We start from the raw sequence: 24221 nt of genomic DNA on the forward strand, positions 1-24221 counted from the left end.
CAGAACTGGTTCCAACTAAAGTATGCAAGGCGGGCACCCAATGTGCCCTTCAAAGCAATCTGGTGGCGCTGGCAAGCGCTTCCACCCGAGCCCAATACACTAAATCCTGTCTGGGAGGTGGTTACACGGCCCTGTGACAGGAAACTTATTGTCCAACCTTCCCCTGCTCAAGCCTCGCCCACCAGCAGGAGGGCAGAATCGTGTCTGTGGTCAGCAGCAGCACTAGCTTGCTGTTAGACACTGAAAGACTGGTGCCAGGAATTCAGGGAGGCTCCCTAGAGGAGCCCCCCAGTACATGGAATCCTACATCCCACACTGAATTCGGTGTTGTGTTAGGATTCCAACATGTTTTAATTCAAAGATGACCAGTTTTGGTGCAGCCAATATATAGTTAGACATCTCATGATTGACAATGTCCATTATATGTCTAAAATGGCTGACCACACTTACAAAGTCTGAAGAATCGACTACAGGGTTACATTTTAGACATTGCGTCTGTACATTTCTCCAAAAACATGAAAATCCTTCTCTCATTTCCCTCATTCTGCTTAGAAACTACACAGCGTCCGTTTTCCGTCTTTCATTTAGAAACTACACACTGTCCCTTTTCTAGTTCTTTCGTATAACATTTCCGGGTCGGGTGGGTTATACAGAACTTGCCAAACACTTTTCCCAATACGCGGCAGGATTATTTCGGTGTCCAACGAAACGCCAGACATTAGGTGAGTGCTACCAGCACCTTGACATTTTTCCACATAGCCAGTTAACTTTGCAAGGTATCAGCACTTGGAATTGAACCATTTCGGTTCTTTTTACAGAGCATGGTTCGCAAACCCGACCGACACTGTCTACGTCTCTAGCCTGATGGTGGCTTTCTACACTTTCAGGTGCGACCAATAATACACCACTATTGATACTTACCGCCACTGGTACGCATACCATTAAGTACTTGTAAAATTTTCATTTACCACAGGTCAGCTGTCTCGGGTTCAAACGCATCGAATTAACACTTTGCCAAACACTTCCACCAAGTTGGAAGGTATGTTTAATGCCCATTTAAAATCCTGCGCATTTACTTTGTGATTCATTTACCGGAGGATACATGTTTGTGTTAAATAATCTTATTTACCATTACGTGCACTAACCTGTGTCATTTTATGGATTTTGATGATTTTGATGCCACACATCATAAATGAGTGGTAATGTTTGTGTATATTTATGAGAAGTGCGCCTTTATGTCCATGTACAGAGTTAACAACGATGTTTGTGCATATTGATGAAAGTTGCTTATAAATGTCCATGCACAGGTTTAATAACATGCGAACAGCTATATTATGATATTCATATGTAAGTGAAACGAATATATGACAATTGTGTTTCATCTTTTTTTAGCAAATCAAATTCCCCTGATGAAGGGCAGCATTGCCCGAAATGCATTGGGCCAATTATATTTTTGATTCATAAATCATGTGAAAAATCAAGGATTACATCAAGAAAAACTTAATGCTCTAATAAAACTTTATTTTAAAAAATACCAGGTTTATATTCACCATGACATGTGTTATCACCATCTGGATTATGTCCCATAAAGCATGGGTGTAGCGCGCCTGAAGGTTTGAGGTGTGTAGGGAGTTCAAGGGCATGCTGCTTGTAGAAAAGGTGTTCTTTCCCCAGGCCTCCAATCAATTGGATTCTCTATCAATAGAGACAGAAGAGAATGTGCCCATTGGCAGACAGAAGGAGTAGGAGGTTTGAATCACAGCTTAGATAAAAATGGTGGACCACCCAGGGCAGGCTGGTGTCTTCTTGCCATCAGCCTGTTGAACACCATAGTGCAAATTGGCTTTTCCCAGGCTGCCATGGCCAGGTCAAACAAGGCTTTATTGAAGGGTAACAGAGGCTCCATAAATGGGGCTTCAGTGAGGATGTTTGTCTTCATTTCCACTATTAGGAGCTGAAGATTCTGAACTTCAGCCACTATTTTCACCACTGAATGGAAGTAAATAAGCTCAGTAGTAGGGGGTCATGTTGCAAACTCCATTTCGATTACTGGAAAAGTGTCCTGTCCACTGGCTGAAGATAAGCCTGCCATATTATAGCCTGACTGTGAGTCTGATAGTCCACACCATTGTCACCACATACATAAAGGTTTAAGGGATCCAAGTCCAAACCAAACCAGCCTTGATTTCTCTACTTGTATTCTTCCTCTTCCAATAGTCTTTAGGCACCCCTCCGCCTCCTGTTCTGTGGTGCTTGTTCTGGAGGCGGTACCGGGGGTGGCGTTGGTAGCAGTGTTGGTGTTGGGGGGCCAGCCATGATGCACGAGAATTCCTCACTGTATACTAAAGTATCGGATATAATTATGGAGGCATTAGCATTGGTCCTGAAGGAATGGAGATGATTGGCATATGAGCCAAAAGCATGAACATCTAGAATCCATATTGCACCTAAGGTCTCGCAAGTGCACCAGGTGGAGCAGCTGACTGGGCAAAAATGGCGTACATTTCATTAAGAAATACAGCTGGGTCCCAGTCTGGAGTCAGGAACACCGAACAGGATGGCGTCAAGCGATTTGGTGATGGAGCAGGTCGAGATGAGAGTGGTTCAGGTGCAGGTCCTGTGTGGTCAGGCCACTCAGAGGTGTATGTTACAGCTCCACAACACCCAAATCTGGATTCAGAGATGAGAATCCTGTGGGAGACCAAGGGCATTAAGGAGAATTTATTTTGCCATTTTTTTTCTGGGACCTTGGACGAGCCTTGAATGGAGACAGCTGCATCTTTCATCCTTGACCTGGTACATGACGAGTTTGGCCTCACGTTCTTTAATAGCCTTTGAGCACATGTTCAAGCAGGAATCACAGGAGCAGGGGTAGTAATCTGACCCAAGACACCAGAGGCTGTTCGAATAGGGGTCAGTGATCGAAATCTGTCCCTCACAGTTTCTAAGGGGCTTAAAGCCTGAATGCTTAGAAGGAGACATAGAACTACATCGGAAATATTTCCAATGAGGAAAACACAATTCTCAGAGAGAGCAAGCCCTGGATCCACGTCGAAGAGAACTCAGGTTACTACACCCGGGTGGATGCCATATGGCTTCAGTGAAATTATGTGATGCCACTTCTGGTGTCAACATAAAGCAAGATCCCCATACTGGCGATGAGAGGTTTAAAAAATGTGGATCCAGTCGATTGCCTGGAATAATTCTACAAAGTGAGGAATCTGAAGGTAGAAGCATCCATCAGAAAGACATGTGCTGGCTGTCCATGTAACAGGTCAGTCACCTGCTGGAAAGGACCTCCTCAAGCGAAAAGAGCCATCTCCAGCTAAAAATGATGAGCAATAACAGACCTGATAATTAGGAAAATTCAGGTAAAAATGTGTCACAGATTTGAAAGGGTTAGAAAATGTCAATTGGGGGAAGAACCATTTGAAGACAAAGAGTTAGCCATCACAGCTGCTTAAGAAAGTGCCTCTTTATGTATGATCACACCCAATGTTATAAATAGGTTATAAAAATAAATAGGCGGCTCGGTGAGATGGGAGTGGAAGGACCAGCCCTCAGTCTTCTGACATCCTTCCTTAACCATCGTTCCCAAAGAGTCAAACTGGGTGACTTCCTTTCCTCTGCCAAGCCTCTGCACTGTGGGGTCCCGCAGTGCTCATCTTTGAGCCTTACGTTGTTCAACATATATGTGGCTCCTCTTGCAAGGCTTGTTAGATCTTTCGGATTGGAAGTCCTATCGTATGCCGACGACACCCAGATAATGGTCTCCCTATCCCATTCTGTGGAGTCCACGGCCCTTAACTTTAAGGCCTGCATGGAAGCTGTGGCAGGATGGATGTCCACGAACTTCCTTAAGCTAAACGGTGAAAAAACCGAGATTCTCATCTTTGGTGGCAAACAAGATCTCTGGTCCGCGGATTGGTGGCCACCCTCCCTCGGAACCTGCCCCCTGACGTCCTTAGTTGCCAGAAACCTGGGGGTCACCTTCGACACCACACTGGCATTTGATAAACAAGTTAGCAAAACTGTGTCAACTTGTTGTGGGGTCCTGAGGATCCTCAGGAAGTTAGTGCACTATCTCTCCCCCGATGCCCGGAAACAGGTGGTTATTGCTCTTATCTTACCCCGCCTGGACTATTGCAATGCCCTCTATCTTGGTATCTGCAAAAAACTCATCCTCCGCCTACAGACTATTCAGAACGCTGCAGCCAGGTTTGTGGTGAATGCTCCAAGACGTGTTTCTGTCACAGAAATCAGAAAAAACCTCCACTGGCTACCTGTTCAGGCAAGGATCAACTTTAAGGTCCTGGTTCTGACCTATCAGGCCCTACATGGCTTGGGTGCTGAGGACATTGGGTCTCTCGTGTCCTTCTACACCCCGGGCAGAGCCTTGAGATCTGCTCACAAAAATCTTCTTGCGACCCCCGGATCTCCAAGGCCAGATGGGGCGGGAGGGCTTTTTTCTCCCTCGCCCCCAAGCTATGGAACACGCTTCCAACCAATCTTAAAACTCAGCCATCACTTGCCCTCTTCCGGAAAAATCTCAAAACCTGGCTATTTGCTGAATCATATCTTTAAGTGCTGCTTCCTTCTGATGCTTCCGACCACTCAGTTGTTTTTCTCCATCTTCGGTGACTTGATGCCTCCGGGTTAAGTAGCGCTCTTACAAATCGCCAATTCATTCATTCATTCATTCATGTTTTGGACTAATGCTGCTGGTTTTTCGACTCTGAAGTGCACTAAGCCCTGGTGACCAGGCCTCATTGTATGTAGTCTGCCCCTCAAAGTGCATGTGCAATTGGCTAATCTACAATTGGAATATTTCACATACTTATAAGTCCTCAGTAAATAGTACCTAATGTTCCCAGGGATAGTAAGTTAAATGTCACTAATGCCTTGCAGCACATATTGTGCCATCAGTAAAGTAACAAGGTGGAGGCTATAAGGTCTGACACAATAGCCTAGTCAGACAGCTTTTAAAATGCCAACTCGACAAGGCAACATAAACTCTTTTGCCAGGTCAAACCCTTCCTTTTTTAATATTTATATGGCAATCTTAGCGAAGGCCATGGAAGCCCACAAGACATGGTGCTGCATATCAAAGGCTGACATGTTACTTTTGTGTTTGACATGTGGTGACAGTGAAAACTTGATAATGGTGTTTTTACTGTAGCAAGGCTGGTAGTTTAGTTAGCTAACATGAAGTTTCATTAGCCCAAGTACTGAGTACTAACTTCCATTTGGGATTATTAAATATAGTACTTTAAGGTATCAAATTAATAATTACATAAAACCTGGCTTAATGCTCAGGTCTGCTTTAAAGTAACTTTTAATGCAAAGTTGACTTTAGAAAGTCACCACTTTCTTGCCCCAAATTTCTAGTGCATTTCTGATTGACTGCTACAGCTGTCATCCGAGACAGCCAGCTTCCCAGTAGCAGGGAACAAAAGGTCTGATAGTGGTTGGAGGTGTGTACAGAATGGATGTAGGGCTGTGGCCACAAATCACCTGGCTTCACAGAGGCTACCGCCTCTGATGGGCAAATGTGATTCACACTGTAACCTGCCCCTTCCTTTGTGTAGGTAGACAGGCTTTCTCAAGAGGCGCCAAAATCATTGAGGAAATGATTTTCCTGGAGGAGTGGCTCATTGTACTCCACCCATGATATGGGTGTGCCCCTAACTATGACCCAGGAAAGAATAGTTCCGAAATTTGGGATTTGGGCAGAGAGATACACTGTGGGATTGTTTAGTGCCAACCCCACAGGAAATGATGTTAAAGTGGGTATGGTTGCCCTTGAGAATTACTGCACCATTTACTAGAGAGTACTCCTCACCCACAAGCTCTAAATTGGCATAAAAATGGCACTCCTCTCCCAGAAAACTGTCAAACTCAAAAGTAACGGAAGAAGGACTTCACCTGCTGAATTAGTGCACATCAAGAAAGAACTTCATATGGGGAGGGCTGCTCCTGCTCTTCAACTCATGGCGAGAGACACCAATGGCCGGACCTGGCCCAAAATGTTCCAAGGACAAGCAAGTGGACCCCAAGAACAACTTGCCTAGCTTCCTGTTAAGATTCAGGGACACAAAAGCTACAGAAACATGCATATGCATCATGCCCAGGTGACCAGTTCACACAGGTATTGGCTTGAACTCTGCTGGGCTAGCCCGTGAGATCAAGTCCTAGCCCCTAAGTGGTACCCCCCCAGGTCCTGGAACCTCGGCCAGCGCTAGAGTGTACTCTTTCATCCCGAAAACTGCAACTTGCTAGCATAAAGCCAAAGATAATAGATAACAGTTTTTGAGCCTAATGTCAGAGGATCATAGACTACTATTACTTGCTGGTTCGTGAGTAGCCTAAAATGCAGAGGACTACGCTGACCTCACCATTGACAAGAAACAAAAGAACAATCTGGGCCAACCCAACAGCCGCATCAGACCCCAGCACCCATCATGGTCATCCTGAAAATGGTACTTTGCCCCTGACCCTCGTGTTCAAAACACACAGACTACCACTAAGAGTGACAACACAATGATTTACCAACTTTTTAAAACTTTTAGACTAAAAAACAGTGATTTATGGAAATATTGCAAAAATCATTAATCCGGTTGTCTTCAGCGGAGTTTTGTCATTTTGGAGTCTATTTAAAGATACAAATATATGCTGTTATCATAACTTAGTGTTGGATTATTATTGTGTCATTCTTCTAATTTATTGACTGTTTAGGTAATGATAAATACTTTACACTTGTTAGGTTTAATTTAAATGACTGCTCTGCGTCACAGCTATCCAGAACTGAGCCATGGTTTAAGTTGAAGGAATGTAACTTGAACTGACACAGATTAGTGTCATTACTTGGTGAGGCCTCTCGACCATCTCAACTAATAATCCACTTTTCTCACAAGTGGGATTCAAGTTAATCCAAATCAAGAAATTACATAGAATTACATGAAGACAGCATGCATAAATTTGAGAGGGCCTGTTTCGATATCTCAGTGTCAGGGAGTGCGGACTATGAAATCCTTATTTCATATGCTTAAGCTCTTATTACAGTGTGAATCTTTTCAGGGATGAGGTCAGGCATTGTTTTGTGCTGATTTCTAAAATTCCTTTTGAATGGAGTTGAAACTTCTTTTGCTGGACACTTGGCGTGAAGATATGTCTCCCAGATACATGAAACTGCTATGTGCTGTCGGACTGATGCATGCAAAATGAAACACTGCCTGATACTGGGGGTTGCACAGAACGTTGAAAAGGCTGCTGTAGTGTCGTGATGGCCCCAAGGATCACACAACACAATTGTTTCGTTATCAGGTATCTTTATTCTTGTTTGTGGTACAGCTCATGCCTGCGTCCTGCCTCTCGTCCCCTTGGTCATGTTGTGTCCCGGCCTGCTCCCCTGACCATAAGTGGTGCCCAGTGTCTTCTTCCCCACACCTCTGACCCAAGGGTCCTAGTGCCCACTGCCTGGGCATGACATCTCCCCCCGTGTTGCAAACAAACATTTTCTGTGACGCAGCCTGTGGTCACTGGTAGATAAGTATTGATAGAGAGAGAGATGAGAGAGAGAGATGATATGAGAGATCCTCACAGGCCCTCGTCAAATTACATCTCTTCAATCAGTCTCTGTGGTTTCTTGCATGCTCTTCTTGGCCGTGTTTCTCCTTTGTCCACTTGTACATTTTCTTCCTGCTTACTTGCCTCCGGCGTTGGTGCCTGCTGTTCTTCTTCTTTTGTCTTCAGTTCTTTGAAGTGCAAGCTGTTTCTTGTGATGTGATGCCGTCCTGCTGATGCTTTTATCATAGGTCCTCTCACTTCCGTTCCCCTCAGTGGGTCCTTTGAGAACGCACTGTCTGATTTCCTCTGCTGTCTTTGCCGCACTACCACTGTGTCCCCTTTTTTTTAGTTTTGCTTTAGTGGCATGCCTCTTTTGATCTGTGTATGCCTTCATTTTTGCTTTTGCCTCTTCGTCTTTGGCAGCTATGCTGCTTCGCTCCACACTTGTCGTCATTTCCATCTGCGGTAGCCGTGTCCTGCTCGGGCGTTCAAGCACAAGCTCGGCCGGGCACCGGCCTGTGGAGCTGTGAGGGGTGTTCCTGTAGTCCCTTAGTATCTGCAATAGGGCTTTCTCTATCGATATCTGTGATCTTCGCTCTCTGTACCGCCTTCATGATTGTTCCTATGAATCTTTCCGCCATCCCATTCGCTTGTGGCCACAGAGGCGTTATTTTCCAATGACGGATTCCTAGGTACTCCATAAATTTTCGGAACTCTTCTCTTGAGAACGGCGGGCCATTGTCAGTCTTTAGCGTTTGTGGAGAGCCCCAAGCTGCAAAGACATCATCCATGACTGGCAGTGTTGCACTTGCCGATGTTGACGCTACTTGCCTTACAATTGGAACCCGGGAGAATTTGTCTATTATTACTAACAGGTAGTTTCCCGTCTCCAGGGGTCCATAGAAGTCTGCTGCCAGTTCGGTCCACACTGCTTTTCGTAATTCAGACATCTGTAGCGGCTCCGGCTTGGGCGGCTGCCCCGTCACTTGGCAGACGTGGCAATGCATGACAGTCGTTTCAAGCATGCTGTCCAATTCCGGGAACCACACTTTTTCGCGCAGCATTTTCTTGGTTGCGACCATTCCTCGGTGTGACTCATGCGCCAGTTCTATCGTCGGTCTCCTCAGCGTTCGGGGCATCACTATATCTACAAGACCGCTTGTATCACCCACAAAGACTTGCACTCCTCCTCTCCTCGCTACCTGGCGAATAAACTGAAGCTCTCTGGAGGCTCTAGACCCTCACGCAATGCGGAGAATCTACTGCTTGAACCTCCAACTTTCAAGAAGGAAAGAACGATGGCCCAATCCTTTTCAGGCAACGCAGTGAGAATCTGGAACTCATTCCCCCCTCAGCTCCGGACCACCGCCTCCTCCCAGGCCTTTAAAAGGGACCTCAAAGTTCTCCTCCTCCAGAGACACCTCCAAAAGTAACTCAGGTCCTCTGTTTTATCTGAAGGGAGACCTCCCACTGCTGAAGATTTCTACTTTCCTTGACCATGGAAGTGCCTTCCCAGTGTGTTCTTGTGGTTAGAGTGTTTGCCTTTTACTGCAGTATTATCCTTGTACTTGTGTTTGGTACCCTCTTGCAACTTGCACACACCACTTTGCCCCTGTAACACACGGTTTGCTTCCTCTCACATGTGTTTTACCTTTGAGACTTGCACAAGTGCCACCTTTGCCTACGTAACGTTTGTTCTTGTGCCTGAGTGTCATATATTGCAGTAATATACCTCAAATTATACTTTGTTTTCTCTTGTAGCCTGCACACTTGTCACTTTTTAATACCTCATGTATTTTTGGTTGCTCACAATTTTTACTACCTCATGTATTTTGTTTGCTCACAATTATCACTTTACTGTATGTAACGTAATGTTTGCTTTTGCAATCTTTTGTTCGTGTAATGTTCTCAGTTTGTATCATTTCTGTTCCTATTGTGAAGCGCTCTGACGCCTTCGGGTAAAGTCCGCGTTATATAAAATTGCATAAATAAATAAAAAAAATATATATTCTCGTTCCTCTCATCATTATGCCATTTTCGGTTTCTGAGGGCTCTTCATGGATCTTCTTGAATGCCAACAATTCCTCCTTTATTACTCCTTCATCCAGGATGCTGTTGTTGTTGATATGTCTCCACCTCTGTTGTCATGTCACTTTCTGTATCGCTTGCATGGTGGGGTCTCGCATCGTCTCTTGTTCCAGCTCTGCCATTGTTATTGATACCGACGTGTAGTGCTTCAGTATGAAGTTCAGGTATTCCTCCGCCATTGTCGTTGCCTCAACTGCATGTGGCAGAGGATGTCTTGACATGTAGTCAGCCGGGTTGTGTTCCTTTCCAGGTTTATGTATTATTTTGAAATTGTAGTCTATTAGTCTAATTCCCCACCTCTCTCTCCGAGGTGGTATTTTTGATTGGGATTTCCATAGATCATTGTTAGTGCTTGGTGATCTGTTATTATTGTGAATGGTTTCCCATAGATGAACATGTGATAATGTTAACAGGCCCACACAACTGCCAGACTCTCTTTCTCCCGTTGAGAGTATGCTCGCTCAACGTCTGATAGGCTCTTGCTTCCGTAGGGCACTACACACCTTGGTGAGTCCTTCCCTGGTCTGTGTTGTGCCAGTATTGCCCCCAACCCCACTGGGCTGGCATCCACCATCAATTCGGTGCATAGTAGCGGATCAAAGTACGCCAGGTAGTCTACTGCTGTCACGGCATGTCTGATCTCTTCAAAAGCTTTGCTGCATGCCTCTGTCCATGCAAAACCCTGGCCCTGTTTTGTTAGTTCTCGCAGGGGTGCGCTAACTGTGGCAAAGTCTTTTATGTACCTTGCGCAGTAACTAGCAAGGCCAAGGAATGACCTCACTTCTGCAACGTCGCTTGGCTATCTTGCTTTCTCCAATTTGTCCACTTTACTGACCGGAAGTGGCGGCTGGTGTCCCCTTCCCCACACCTCTGACCCCAGGGTCCTGTGCCCACTTCCTGGGCATGACAGCTGCCTTCCTTATTTCTTTTGATACACTGGGGCTTCAATTGCAATGATGTATGAAAGAAAAGAGCAATCTGTGTTTGTTATTGGTAGAGGTGTAAAACTCCAAATGATAATTCCTATGCTTAAAACGGGTTACATCTTTACTTTCAAGTGGGTTTCTTGGAAGCCAACAATATCATAAATGCCTTCCATCAAGGTCCACCACACCTTCATCCTTTAACTAGGGAAGCATGACCCTTTCACTGCCAGGGCATTAGCACACCTCTGTGCTACGTTTTCTTCAACAAATAAGTGTTTGATTGTTTGAAGACGAGTATATATTTGGTCTCTCTGTGCATTCCAACTAGTTTTTTTCCCTAACACATCCATGGGCTATTATGTATTGGGGCAAATCCTGCATCAATATGTCATTGCAGCCTGAATATATAAAAAAAAAGTGGATATCATTCAGATTTTTAAACAAATTTGCTCAATAGTTTACCAAAAATCCATGGCCATCTACATTAGCATCTTTTATTTTGTACCTCCGAGGTGATTTATATAACGGATTACTGAAATGTTCAAAATGACACTACACTTAACTCTGATTACTTCTGAAATGGAGCTGGCACCTGGATACTGCACCCTTCACTTCTTGGAAAATACTATGGGAACCAGCCGCCAGCATTTCTTCACGTACAGGCGCCTGAAGGTGTAAACCTTCAAGCAACTGTAGGACCCTTGCATTCGACCAATCTCCATGCTACTCTTAACAAGCATTTGCAATGCAATCGGTCTCGCATTTGCAAGTTTGAGGTATTGGCATTGTAAATGGCAATGCCTTTTATTTATATGTTTTGAAAACCTGTAAAGGGGGTATAAGCACTTAGCCCTTTGAGCCTTATGGGCATTGCGTGCCTAGTGGTGGTTAAACAAGCATTGCTATAGCCAATAGGGCTCGCCTTTGGGACCTTATAAGTGTTTATTTATCCAGCACAATATCATTGATGCAACAACATCAGCTGTTGCCTGGCTAAACACTTAGAAGGTCCCAAAGGCGAGACCTATTGGCTATGCCAATGCTTGTTCTTCCTTGCTTTTTGTCTTTAATACCTTCTTTCACAAAGACAAGAAACTAGTAGTGCCAGATCGATAGGCTTTTTTTTAAATCTGTGTCCGCCAAGACCTTCTGTTTACTAAAATTATGTGTATAACACAGTTATGCTGGTGTTCTTTCATTTGTTCATTCAGTGCCAGACAGTATTATGGTAATTTGAGCTGAAACAAAAAAATAAAACATTTTGCATTTAGTCCCAACAGGTTCCCAAATAATAAAGCTTAGCAAAAACCATGATAAAACAAAAGGCTGGTGGCCAACGCCAGGCCTATTGGCTTTGCCAATGTTTGTCCCTTGCTGTGCTTTTCTCCCACGGGCTGACCAAGCCAGATTGTCCACCCTCAGAAGGAGATGGTCCACCCTCAGAAGGAGATTGTCCACCCTCAGAAGGCACTATCCAAAAATCAACCTAATGTATAAAAGAAACTAGTTGCGGAGAACAAATAGTTTATAGTTTAACTAGCTGCCAAAAAAATAAAACAAATTCCAGTCCTTAAACAATGCCTACAGATAGCTTACCACATGTATCCAACACACCTGAAAGCCCTTATGGGTCTCAAACGTCCTCAAAATAGCACTGCAGTTCACCCCTAAGTAGGCAGGAGCTTCGCCACCACTTCTTGCAGCATTCGCGCCGCTTACTGACCTCTTACTAGAGAAAGAACAAGCTCGGTCTCTGGTCATACACCACCCGAACCCGTATAGTAGGGTGGAGGATAACAGAAGCTACAGACTGAAATCCTAACATTTTGGCAGACGTCTAAATAATAGATTTTACCTGCTCAACTACCCACCTCCTGAGAATCATATTCCAAATACTTTATTTTTTTAATTGTGACACAGCGATAAGACGCAATACTTGACACATAGATTGTGTAAAGTTGCTATACCTCCAATAATGACAGGACGCAGTATGCAGTTATATGCCGTATTTATTTAACCTCTTTTCTATAGAGAGCGCCGAGCCCGTGCAACCGTGCTCCAGGGTTTGCGCCGTTTGTCACGCTTGCTGCGCGCGCATCCTCTAAGATGGCCGCCGGCACGTCGCGTCGTGACGTGCAACCACTATAACGCCAACACTACAGATTGTCAAGTACATATTAGTAACCGCTGAAGTGAACAACTAGCCTTCCACTTATTTAGTAGAGACTACGTTTCACTTTCCACCCCTCTCTCCAAAAAGTAATGAAGTAGAAGACAATGTATAAATGCAGGTAAATAAGGGACCAGAACGATGTGAGAGAACCTCCCCTAGAAGTAGATAAAAAAATAATTGCGATAATTTAAAGAAATAATTATTAAGTGAAGTATAGGGGCCATGCAATCAGAATACTTTACAAAAACGATTAGGCGTAATATTTCGTTATTGGGATCATGTGTGAACAGTTTTTTTAAAAAAATATTAATTGACATTTGAAACTGCTTTACAGAATCAGTATGCAGAGGCCCGCAGTCATACATTAAAGATCATTGAAGCTTCGTAAATACCAAATTGAGTTAACTGTATAAATTCCACGTAGGTGTGATGACCCAGCCATTAAGAGCATGGTTCCAATAATATGCATGCTGCCTTGTCGGATTTTAATCCTAAGGGTTTCCAGCTCGGTCCATGTCCCAAAATTAATTTAAGAAGCAAACCAGTGTCATCAACTATTATTCTCCAAGCCCCCCACCCTCAACTAACCCCCCCCAATCATGTGTGAACAGTTGTCAAGCGCCAGCCAGAAAGGTTACCTTTTCACAATATAAGTACTCTTTTATACTGCAAATAGCGAGAATACAATATTCTTTTAGAGATGTAACGTAGCACAAATATATGTACTGTCTTATTTTTTATTGTTGCCATTTTAAATATCATGGACATGACCGGAAGCATCAGAGCGATTTACAACAGTAGCAGGATACATAGATTACAGCGAGTTCCAATATAGTAATTAAACTCAAACATTTGCACCAGAAGATGCGTGCAGTAGTTACCACATGAGACAATTACAGCAGTTGGTCAAAGGTCGTACACAGTTAAAGCATCGATTTAGTTGGTCGGGTCACATAACAAAGGTAGTTCAGATCCTGGTGGATTTTAATACATACCTTCTGAAAATGAGAATCGTGATTTCCAGACCTTTGAAAACGGAGTTTATTATCCCGAATACTGAGGTCCTTGGTAGGGTGTCTGTACTGAAAAATATACAAGTAACAAACAGTTCATGAAAAAAGCTGACATTTTTCTTGCATATATTGCAAGAATTATGTTAACATAATGTTGTGAAAATGATAAAATTGAATAGACTTGCAGATAGTGGTGTTTTGCATTTGGGATCTGTAAGGCGCGAAATGTGTTTGATGTGGAGGCCTGTTTTCCACCGAATGGAACAGGCTAATACCGGCCGTCACATTGAAGCGATCCGCAGCGCACCAATTCTGTTATACATGCCGGGCAACGAATGTGGAGATTCTGCCAAGTGAACCACACACAGACCCCTAGACCTGCTTTTACATCTTCTGTGTCTTCCATTTGTAGCCGAACCAAGAGTCACAGTATAGCATATGGGGAATGATGTTATATTTAAAAGTTGGGGGAAATATTACTACAGCAGTTATTTGTTCCTGGATTGGTTTTAAGTCTGGTTGAGACAAGCATTACCTATATGTGCGACCGCAAAGCAAGTACAAACAAATTGACTCTAACAAACTGTACATAGAAATAGGCATTAAAAAAGCAAGCAGATTTATAAAGTTTTATTTATTTATAAAGTTTTATATAGCGCAAACTTGATCCAGAAGGGTATCAGAGCGCTTTACAATTTGAGGCAAAGGTAACAAATCAGAACATTAGTCTAACATGGGGAATCTAATGGGCATTGAATCAACTAGTACAAACATAACAGTTCAATATAATCTGAGTGCACGGGTAGGAATGGGCTATGCGATGGAGCATAGAGAGATAAGGGGAGTACATAGAGAGATAAGGGGAGTACATACAATAATCATATTCAGAAATAATAACCAGTACCCAAAACAACAATCGAAACAAGAGTCAAATGGGGAGTCCAAAGGGCATTGAATCAAATGTTGAACATCTAACAGATCATTTATACACCTCGGTGGACGAAGAATGTGCTAGACGATGGAGCATAATGACTTAAGGGGAGCAACATTCAATAATCATGTACAGGAATAATAACCAAACAAAAAATAATGATCATGTACAAGAATAATAACTGATACTAGGTGTATAAATGATCTGCTAGATGTTCAAGACTTGATCCAATGCCCTCCAGACTCTCCACCTGACTGTTGTCTCGACCACCGTCCTGGGCACTGGCCATTCTTCCCGAACATGATCACCGCATGCACTCCCCCTATCTATCTATGCTCCATCGCATAGCCCCCTCCCACTCGTGCACCCAGGCCACATTAAGCTGTTATGTTTGTACTAGTTGATTCAATGCCCACCAGACTCCCCATGTCAGACCAATGTTCTGTCCTCCCCCGCCTCAAATTGTAAAGCACTCCAACACTCCTCGGGATCAAGTTCGCGCCATATAAAACTTTATAAATAAATAAACAAAATGTCCTATGTGCTTAGAACTAAATTCTGGACACTCAAAATTCATTAAATAGATTTGTGTGTGGTTTCTTTTTAGATTAACTGTATTCACATTTATAATATGTAGATAACATGCTAATTTGGTATGGATCTGGCCTTTGCTAAGCTGAGTTGGACACTTATTCGTTAGATAATATAGTAGACCACTTATGTCACAGCATGCAGGGCCTGTCAGTTATGCACAGTGACATCTCTAGAAGGGAAATTAAAGGGGGGCGCCTCCCGGGCCACAGTTACAAGTGGTAGAGCTACCTACAATATGTGTGTGTGTGTATATATATATATATATATATATATATGTTTTTATTTTTTATTCATTTATTTATAAAGTTCTATACAGCGCAAACCCGATCCCAAAGGACACCAGTGGTCGAAGTGGGGGGAAAAAAAGTAGGGAAACTGCTGGCGAAAAATCAGAGCGTGGGAATAACCCATGGGTTGGGTCAGTGGGCGGAGTCAGAGGTGTGGCTGAAAGAGCTAAATATCCCAATTTTTAGTACTTGTTTCTGATTTCACTAACAGGTTACAGCTTATTACGTTATTTAATTTAACCAATGGATACACATGTGTATTTATTTAAGGTTTAAGGTTTAATATGAGTTATTGACTTTAAAATACATTCAGAAAGTTGGATATTTTTCCAATCACAGAATGTACCAAATATCGTCAAAAGTGAAATCGCAAGCCATTTGTCTACCAGCTATAGAGTTTCTGTCATCTGCACTTCTCCCTTTTTCCACAAGAGCATGAATGGCAAAATATCCTAGCTTGCAAATGTTTTCCACATAATTACGGTTCTGTCATACTTACCACATAATGCATCATCTGCTGCATAATCTGTTGCTTTAAACTAATACATTGTTTAGAGCTGAAAATGATCAAAAGTTACTAAAAAATGTGACTTGTGCTGCTGCAAAGTGGAGGGCCTAGTGCAAATGTTGACTGGTCATCTTTCTCACTGTTGCAGTTGTATGTTCCACTGGTAATATTAAGGAATGGCGGCTTTGCTGGTTTGCTGGTTTGGTGTGCTGCGAGCGGACTGAGAGCAGCTGTGGCTGAAAACTCTCATCGGGCTTCCTAGACCTATTGCTGCTTCTGAGAAACGGCTGCTGTTTCGGCTGCCGCCCAGTACTGCTCGGTACTGCCCGTTACTGCCTGGTGTGCTTTACGGACAGGAATCTGGGATTTTCGGCGACGGGGACCGGGGAGTATGGTGCTGGGTCTGGCTCCAAATATCTTTCACCGCTGACTGCTGAGCGCTACATGGAGCTCCGCCCGCCCATTGCCTTTCTCCTTTGACGGCAGCTGCACACTGGCGCCTCCGAGCCTTGTGTCCTGAAGACGGTTGGGGCAGTGAATTCATAAAAGCGTGGAGGTATGGAAGGCTACAAGTGTTCCAAGTCTGATGAAGGTAGGAGGGTGGTGTTTCCGGTGAGCATTTTCGGTGAGCCTGATATTGTGCTGAGACATAAGACATTTTAAGAGGTATTGAAATCTACTTGTGGGCAAACCTGGACGCTGCTCCCTTACCTGCCGCCAGCAGTGTGACCCGTGTGGCTCTTCTTCCCGCCGCCGATGCTGCCTTCCACCTAGCGCGGCCGCCTAGAGGAGGAGAGACTACACTTCCCAACTACCTTTGCGGGCGGAAGCTGACAGTCCACATCCTGCGCCCGGAGGCGCTTAAAATCACCAGGAGCCTCAGTGGAGCGGGGGTGCAGTATTGAAATCTACTTGTGGGAAAACCTGGACGCTGCTCCCTTACCTGCTGCCAGCAGCGTGACCTGTGTGGCTCTACCTCTCGCTGCCGACTACACTTCCCAACTACCTTTGCGGGCAGAAGCTAACAGTCCACATCCTGCGCCCTGAGGCGCTTAAAATCACCAGGAGCCTCCGCGCGGGGGACCGCGCGCGGGCGGTGCTTGGGCAAAGGGCGGGCCCTTTGTGGCCCTCAGAGGCTGGAAGTGGCTGGGCTGGGCCAGCTCACTATCGCTCCGGAGACTTGGACACGGCAACGGGAACTGTATTTAAGGTGTCATAACTCCTTATTTTATTTGGTTATTGTTGTATTCTCGTTCTCTATAGTAGTAGTTCGATAGAATTCTTACTTTTTTATCGTGTTTCCGGGGTTCAGTTATCGGGTTATCCTAGGGCTAGTGCAAGCATTACATTTGTAAACATGCCCGACACGAGTAAATTGTCTAAGCCAACCTCTTCTCGTCGCATGACTAGACTTCAGGCCGCTGCAGTACAACCCCTCCCTAGCCTTACTGCTATAGATAAAATGCTACATAAGACTATTGGAGTGGTGGCCTCTGCAATCGAGAATACAGAGGAGAATGTCTATAACTTCTGCTATTCCCCCTCCCATGGTTGGCGGGGATTTTTCATCTGGTACCAATAAACCCCCTGATTTTAGCTCATCCATTGTGTTCGTTTGCGGAGTTACCCTGTGCACAAATTGCACACGACGTGAGTGAAACCTCAGTAGCTTCCGAGTCCCCTCCGAAACCTGTAGCCAGGAAAACACACAAACTACGGCTGAGGAGGAAGAAGTGCAATTATATGAAATTAGCTAGAAGACACCAATCAGTAGTGGAGACTGAGTTTACCAACACAGACCCCCCTTCACATAATGCGGGGACCCCGGTTTGGGCCACACATCTTATATCTGACCTAGAGGCTCATATGGAACAGATTGTCAGTTCCTACTGTAAACCACTAACCTCCAGACTTGACAAACTGTTCTCATTGATTAAGAATGCAGGGGGAGGGAGAACACAGCCGACTAAGCCTGAAGGGAACCCTAACTCTACTGTCTCCATACCCTCCCTTGACCCTAATAATTTAGCAGGTGATAAAAATACTTTGGTTGCCCAGGCCCGGTAGTGTATTACCTACCCAGGATTCTGGGCTGTAGGAGAGTAGGGTCTGCAATCCTATGATCACCCCAGATTTTTGCTTTTTGCTTCACTGGTTTACGACTTTCCCTGGCTGTGGGCCTGCTAATCAGACCCACAACCTAGCTGTTCACTCTCTAAATTGACACGTGTACCTTAGGTGCATTTACCAATTGGTACTGGGCCACCTTATCAGTCCCTGTACCCAGGGCATAGGTGTACCCAGGGCCTACCAGGGGCTGAAGCATGTATTATGCCACCCCTGGCTGGCCATCTAAATCTGACACAACTGGCTGCACGACAGCTGGGGCAAGGTGGTGTAAACACCCTTTGCTGTAGATATAGTATCCCTATATCTAACCCTAAAATGGACACATGTATTCCTATCAGTCACTCCTATGGCAGGCCTTATCAATCCTGAAGGAAGAGTGCTTGGAATTATGTGAGATGGTGCTCTGGCATGAGCTGAGCCCGTTTGCAGCTTGCGGAACCAAGTCCTAATAGCTGTTCCATGATAACGCGTACCATATACTCTTAAGTGCATTATAATCCTTGCGGTTATTTGCCAACTTTGGTATCGCTTTATCAAAACATGTCGAGTAAGGTGTCATACGAATTGGAATACTAACCCCTCGCCAATTCTGGCGACGGGGTTAGCATTCCACCCTTCTAGAGGAACATGACATGTATGTAACTGTGAACCCCGGTTAAAGTTAACTCGAGCCTCAACATCACAAAATGGATGCTGCCACCACAGACACAAGTCTGACCTCCTGCTGCTGGGAGTCCTTCCAGCGAGGAGAGCTTGGACAAAGGGTTTCCTGTCAGGGGCGGTGCTAGCACCATCCCAGACAGGGTTTTGTGTATCCCAGGTAGGCAGGGCTGAGAGGAAGGTGACTGCAAGTGGCACCCCGGTGCTCACTGTGCATATGCCGGCTCAAACCAGTTCCAGGGGCACACCAGCCCCTGAGCTGGGGAGAGACCGGACAAAGGAGAGGGGTGTAACCACCCCCCTCCTGGTCCCACCCATGGGCAGGACCTAGTCACGGGCCAGCCCCTTTTCTTAGGATAAAGGTAGGAGCAGGCCCCCTTCCCAAATTAGATAATTCTGAATCTTTACTACTTTCCACAAAAGAACTCTTGAACATTTCTGAAGACTCTCCCTTGTGGCTAAGGAGTAGCCACCCTGCACCAGCGGGCACCATCTAAGCGCATGCGGTTTGCTGTAAGTCCATCCTCCGGATCAAGACTGCCCAGCTCGACGAGACCTGGATTCCCTGGCATCTCTGACCTCTACCTACATCATCAGCCCAGCTGAGATTCGTGGGTGTGACGAGACCTGAAGGGACCGGCCATCTTCAAAACTGCACGACGCTTATCCAGCACGACTGCCGAGGGATCCTCGAGTGAGTGCTTTGGGGTTTGAGAAGCCCTAATCCTGAGCAGCTCCAGCACCGAAGTCCAGCCCCCCAGCATCCACGAGATCTGCGTGGGGCCCTTCTGCTCTTTGCTGCTCACCGCGTTGTCCGGTCACTTGCCTGCTGGCTAGTGGCCCTCCTGACGATGAACCACGACGATTACATCGCTGGTCTGGTTGCTCCAGACTGGCCCTTGCTCCCCTCCAACAGAGGAGCACCCCGGACCCTCCTGGTCCACTCCAGACGCCATCTGGAGTCCACCGCGTGGGCTTGCCTTTGCCAAGGTTTGTTGCCCCAATCCTGGGTCCAGCATCGCCGACAGCAGACACTTTCGTGGGACAGCTCGCACCTCCATCCTGGTCGCCGACAACGCCTCCTGGTCCGAGAGACTGCAGAGCCCAGCGTCGCCCACTCAACTGGTCAAGGTGACTTCATCCGGTGCCATCCTGGTGCCCACCTAATCACTGGCTAGTGATTAAGAACTGAGGCCCCTCTGCTTTCAGGTCGTCTCTATCACCGATCCAGGCTTGGATCACATCGAACTTCTTCACTGGTCGCCTGCCAGCAACTTCTTCTTTCAGGCTCCATAGACTGTAACGAGGTCCGCCTCCCTACTTCCATTACAACAGATTCCCGACGTCTTTTGAACCCTATGCAGCCGCAGCCCCTGGGCTAGGTAACCTGAGCATTTCGGTGCTCCAACGTAGGTTCACTATCTAAGTGTCCAGATCCTTTTTCGTTTTTAGCCTATCTAGTCGGATTCGTCCGATAACTGTAACTTTACGAAATACTAGTATCCATAGACTTTGTCCCGCATCCCGCGTGAGAGTGCACACTCTGCACCCGATCTCCCCAGGCCTCCTGCTCCTAACCTGAAGGTTCAGTAGTGTAGTCCTAGCGATCCTGAAGCCTCTGGATCTTGTTACTTACCTTCTAGTATTTCGCATTCCACTTTTGTAGTATATGGTTTTTCGTGCCCCTCGGGTATTTGTGTAAATTGTGCAACTTATAGTATTTTCGTAAGAGTTTTTGTATTGTGATTAGCTCCCTGATTCATAAAGAGTTCAGGGTAGACTTGTTATGAATAAATATACTTTTATTTTCATAACAACTTGTGTGGTGTCCTTTCACTTGGTGTTCAAGGGGTATATGTGATGGTATAACAGCTGGCTTAACACGCCCTCTAGAGTTTAGCCTAAAGACTGCTCTTGTCCATGCTACTAGGATAGCTGGTCTATAAGGTTGACTTACAACCAATCATCAATAAGGGTCGTTTGGTATGATACACAGTGATCACTAGAATAGTGAGCACTATATATCAGGCCAACTTCTCACATTGGTGAGCAGCGGTTGGGATTTGAGCTTGCTGTTGTTTTACCACACGTATCCTAAGAATATCATTTGAAAGATCACATAAGTACCAAGGTACATATAAATTAGCTTAGAATACTCTGAGTTCTACTGAACCAGCTGTTGTAGTTTAACAGGGCTTAGCACACCCTGACTACAACTCTTAGCAAGGGATCAGTAGGCAAACAAATAGTGTAGGTAAGTGCACCACTTACACCTCACTAGAAAAGCAAGACAGACAAAGGAGGGAACTCAGAGGCCCCCCTTGTGTCAGTTGACCCTCCACAGGTCATATCAAGATATGCAGCTCTTAGCTTCCAGAGATGAGACAAGTGTGTACCTCCAGGAAGCTAAAACAGGGTTCTAACCCTACCATCCCATTCCTGATTGGTCTCTTAGAGACTTATGATGCCAGGAGGGCTTCTAATACAGGCCCTCCTAATCCAGATGGAAGCATGCCCCCCTTAGAGGGAACCCTTGGGGACCCTGACCTCAACCTCAATGGAACAGTTAGTGAAGGAGAGGAAGAGGATCAGGAGTTGTCAGGGGATGAGGCAGACAAGGGTCAGGTAGAAGTCAGCAGACTCACCAGGACCAACTTAAGCAGGCATGAAAATGGACTTAGGGGACCCCCAGGCCCACTCTCAGGCAGGCTTAACATTGGGAGTGGACGAGTTAGGTCTCTATCCAGAGGCTCTAACAGATCCATTCGAACCAATGGCTCTCATACCTCTTCTCACAGAAGGATGACATCCCCTCAGAGGAGAGTGCGTGAGGCCAAGATGAGGGAAGTCAATCTGAGGATTGAAAGGGAAGAACTTGCCCTGGCCAAAGAGAGAGCAGAAATTGAGTGGGGCAGACCCCACTGGTGGCAGCATTTTATCTAGAGAAAAGGACAGGAGTTTAGACACTAGACACCTGAGTAAGATAGTGCCCCCCTTTAAACAAGGGGATGACATCCACAAATGGATGACTGCTTTAGAGAGGGCCTGCACTGTCCAGTGCGTCCCCCAGAGTCAGTGGGCAGCTATCTTGTGGCTCTCCTTTTAAGGCAAAGGTAGAGATAAGCTCCTCACTACTAGAGCTGAAGATGCTAACAATTACCAAGTCCTGAAGAATACACTGATTGATGGGTTTGGCTTAACAACTGAGCAGTACAGGTTGCTGTTCAGAGACACCCAGAAAATTCAGTCTCAGGATTGGTCTGACTTTGTGGATTGTGCCACTAAGGCTTTGGAAGGCTGGTTGCTGGGTAGTAAGGTTACTGATTACACAGGGTTGTACAATCTGATCATGAGAGAACAGATTTTAAATAACTGTCAGAACCAGTTGTTGCATCAGCACCTTGTTGACTCAGATCTGACCTCTCCCCAAAAATTGGGAAAGGAGGCAGACAGATGGGTCAGAACAAGGGTCAAGCAGAACCAGGCTCATGACAAGGGTGGTCAGAAGAAAGCAGACCAAAAGGGTAGTAATAAGAGTGAACAAAATGACCAGAAGTCTTCGACAGGTCCCCAACAAACCAAAGAGGGTGGGGGTCAGGCTTCACAGCAGAAGAATAAGACTCAAGAAGGCCAGTAAAAAAGGTGGTGCCAATACTGTAAAAGTAAAACTCACTGGTTTAGTGAGTGCACCAAGAAAGGAGGGCAAACTCCTACCACTACAGCCCCTAAGGCACCTGCACCCCCTAGTACAGTCAGTAGTGGTAGTGCACCTCCCAAGGGATTAGTTGGGTTAACCTTGGGATCTGAGGGGTATGACAACCTAGTTGGCACACTCACTCAGGCTGTCCTTGTCTGTACAGGGGATGTGGATATATCCCCTGATGTCAGTCCCAATACTTTGGGCAAATACAGGCAGACACCTTTTGTAGTAATCAGGGTTCCCAAGGCCTACATGCTCCGAAGATAACCCACTTACACTCAAGAACTGTTGGCACGGAAACTGTAAAAGTCAAAGAACAAGTTTATTAAGACCCCATGGGGTGGTGGTACACTCATACAGCACCCTTCGGTAATGCAAGAGGTATCACACCGAACACCGGTGTGACCCCGATTTATATACAGTTTTGGGGCAATAAAAGATAGGCGGCACAAGTTAGGACACATTCATGTACATATATGGTCATGTTTTGGAACACAGCCAGCTCATTGGAGGGGGCACAACTCCGCTGGTCAGTTTGGCGCACATTCCTGAAGGGTAACTGGTCAGTGGGGACTGCGCATGTGCGAGCTGACCAGTACTAAAAATAGCCTGTTGCTGGGCAGACTGAAGTGGTCAGTGGTACTGACAAAGGACTAAAGGGCACGCCGGCCAAGAGGCCGCTTATGGTCTAAGATGGCCGCCGCAACATTCAAAATGGCGTTTTCATATATGGCCAAGTTAAGGAGGAAAACGTGTAGTTTCAGCTAATCGCTAACGCGGTCATGCCAATTACGACAGACGACCCTTTTAGCGTTTAGCTGAATCTACCTCATAGTGAACATAGTCAGGATGTTCGTCCTCGATGTCTATTAACATTATTTGTGTTACTTCTTTATGAAGCATCATTTTGTCATGGGCAAGTGCTCGTCTTGATGGTATGCAAGCTGATAAACACATGGAGCATAAGGCAGGGCCACATTGGATACATAGGCAAACAAAAAACAGTGCCCCCACAATTATACATAGAATCGTTAACGGTTTCCAGCCCCAAGTAGTAAGCATTGACCAGAACCATCCTGAAAGTGTCCAAGTTCCATTGTCCGGATGTATCTCAGCTGCAATCTTATGGAGCTTTGATATGGCATCATAAACAGATGGAGAATTGTCAGGTATGTATACACAGCAGCTACTTCCGATAATTCTGCATGCCCCCCCCACGATCAGCTAGAACTACATCCAACACCATCCTATTTTGGAGCGTAACTATCCTAGAAATCTGAAGTTCCTCAGTGATATTTCCTAGGGCAATGGCAGTGTCATTCGCTACAGCCTCGACAACACGTGTCAATCGTCTTATTTTCCGGCTGTTCAGCGCGGCCCCCACAAAGGAAAACAGTCCCAAATTGAAGTCCACATACTGTTGTAAAGCAGTATCAGTCTGGTCTATGTCATCCAGAACGACAGTCCGTTTGACCCTATTCAGGACAAAATCATGGTACAAGATATAATCATTGTGATACATTGGTGGGGCAATGAATACAGGAGGTAGCACAAACGATACATAACACGTGCCCAACCATCCCAATGGAAGCTGATGATAACCCTTCGTTCCACAAATGAAATACGTATTTCGAGATGCTACAAA

General features: G+C 45.4%; 1 protein-coding gene across 1 annotated transcript in view; it reads right to left on the reverse strand.

Moving 5' to 3' along the window:
- Window positions 1-24221, reverse strand: part of SYCP2 (synaptonemal complex protein 2) — a 3993018-nt gene that overhangs the window by 2609559 nt on the left and 1359238 nt on the right. Inside the window, exon 20 of the mRNA XM_086932653.1 lies at window positions 13749-13835. Within this exon, the coding sequence (XP_086788779.1) occupies window positions 13749-13835 (87 nt within the window). The remainder of the gene's footprint in view (window positions 1-13748; window positions 13836-24221) is intronic.

Source organism: Lissotriton vulgaris, chromosome 7 (assembly GCF_964263255.1).
Source record: "Lissotriton vulgaris chromosome 7, aLisVul1.2, whole genome shotgun sequence".
Taxonomy (NCBI): Eukaryota; Metazoa; Chordata; class Amphibia; order Caudata; family Salamandridae; genus Lissotriton; species Lissotriton vulgaris.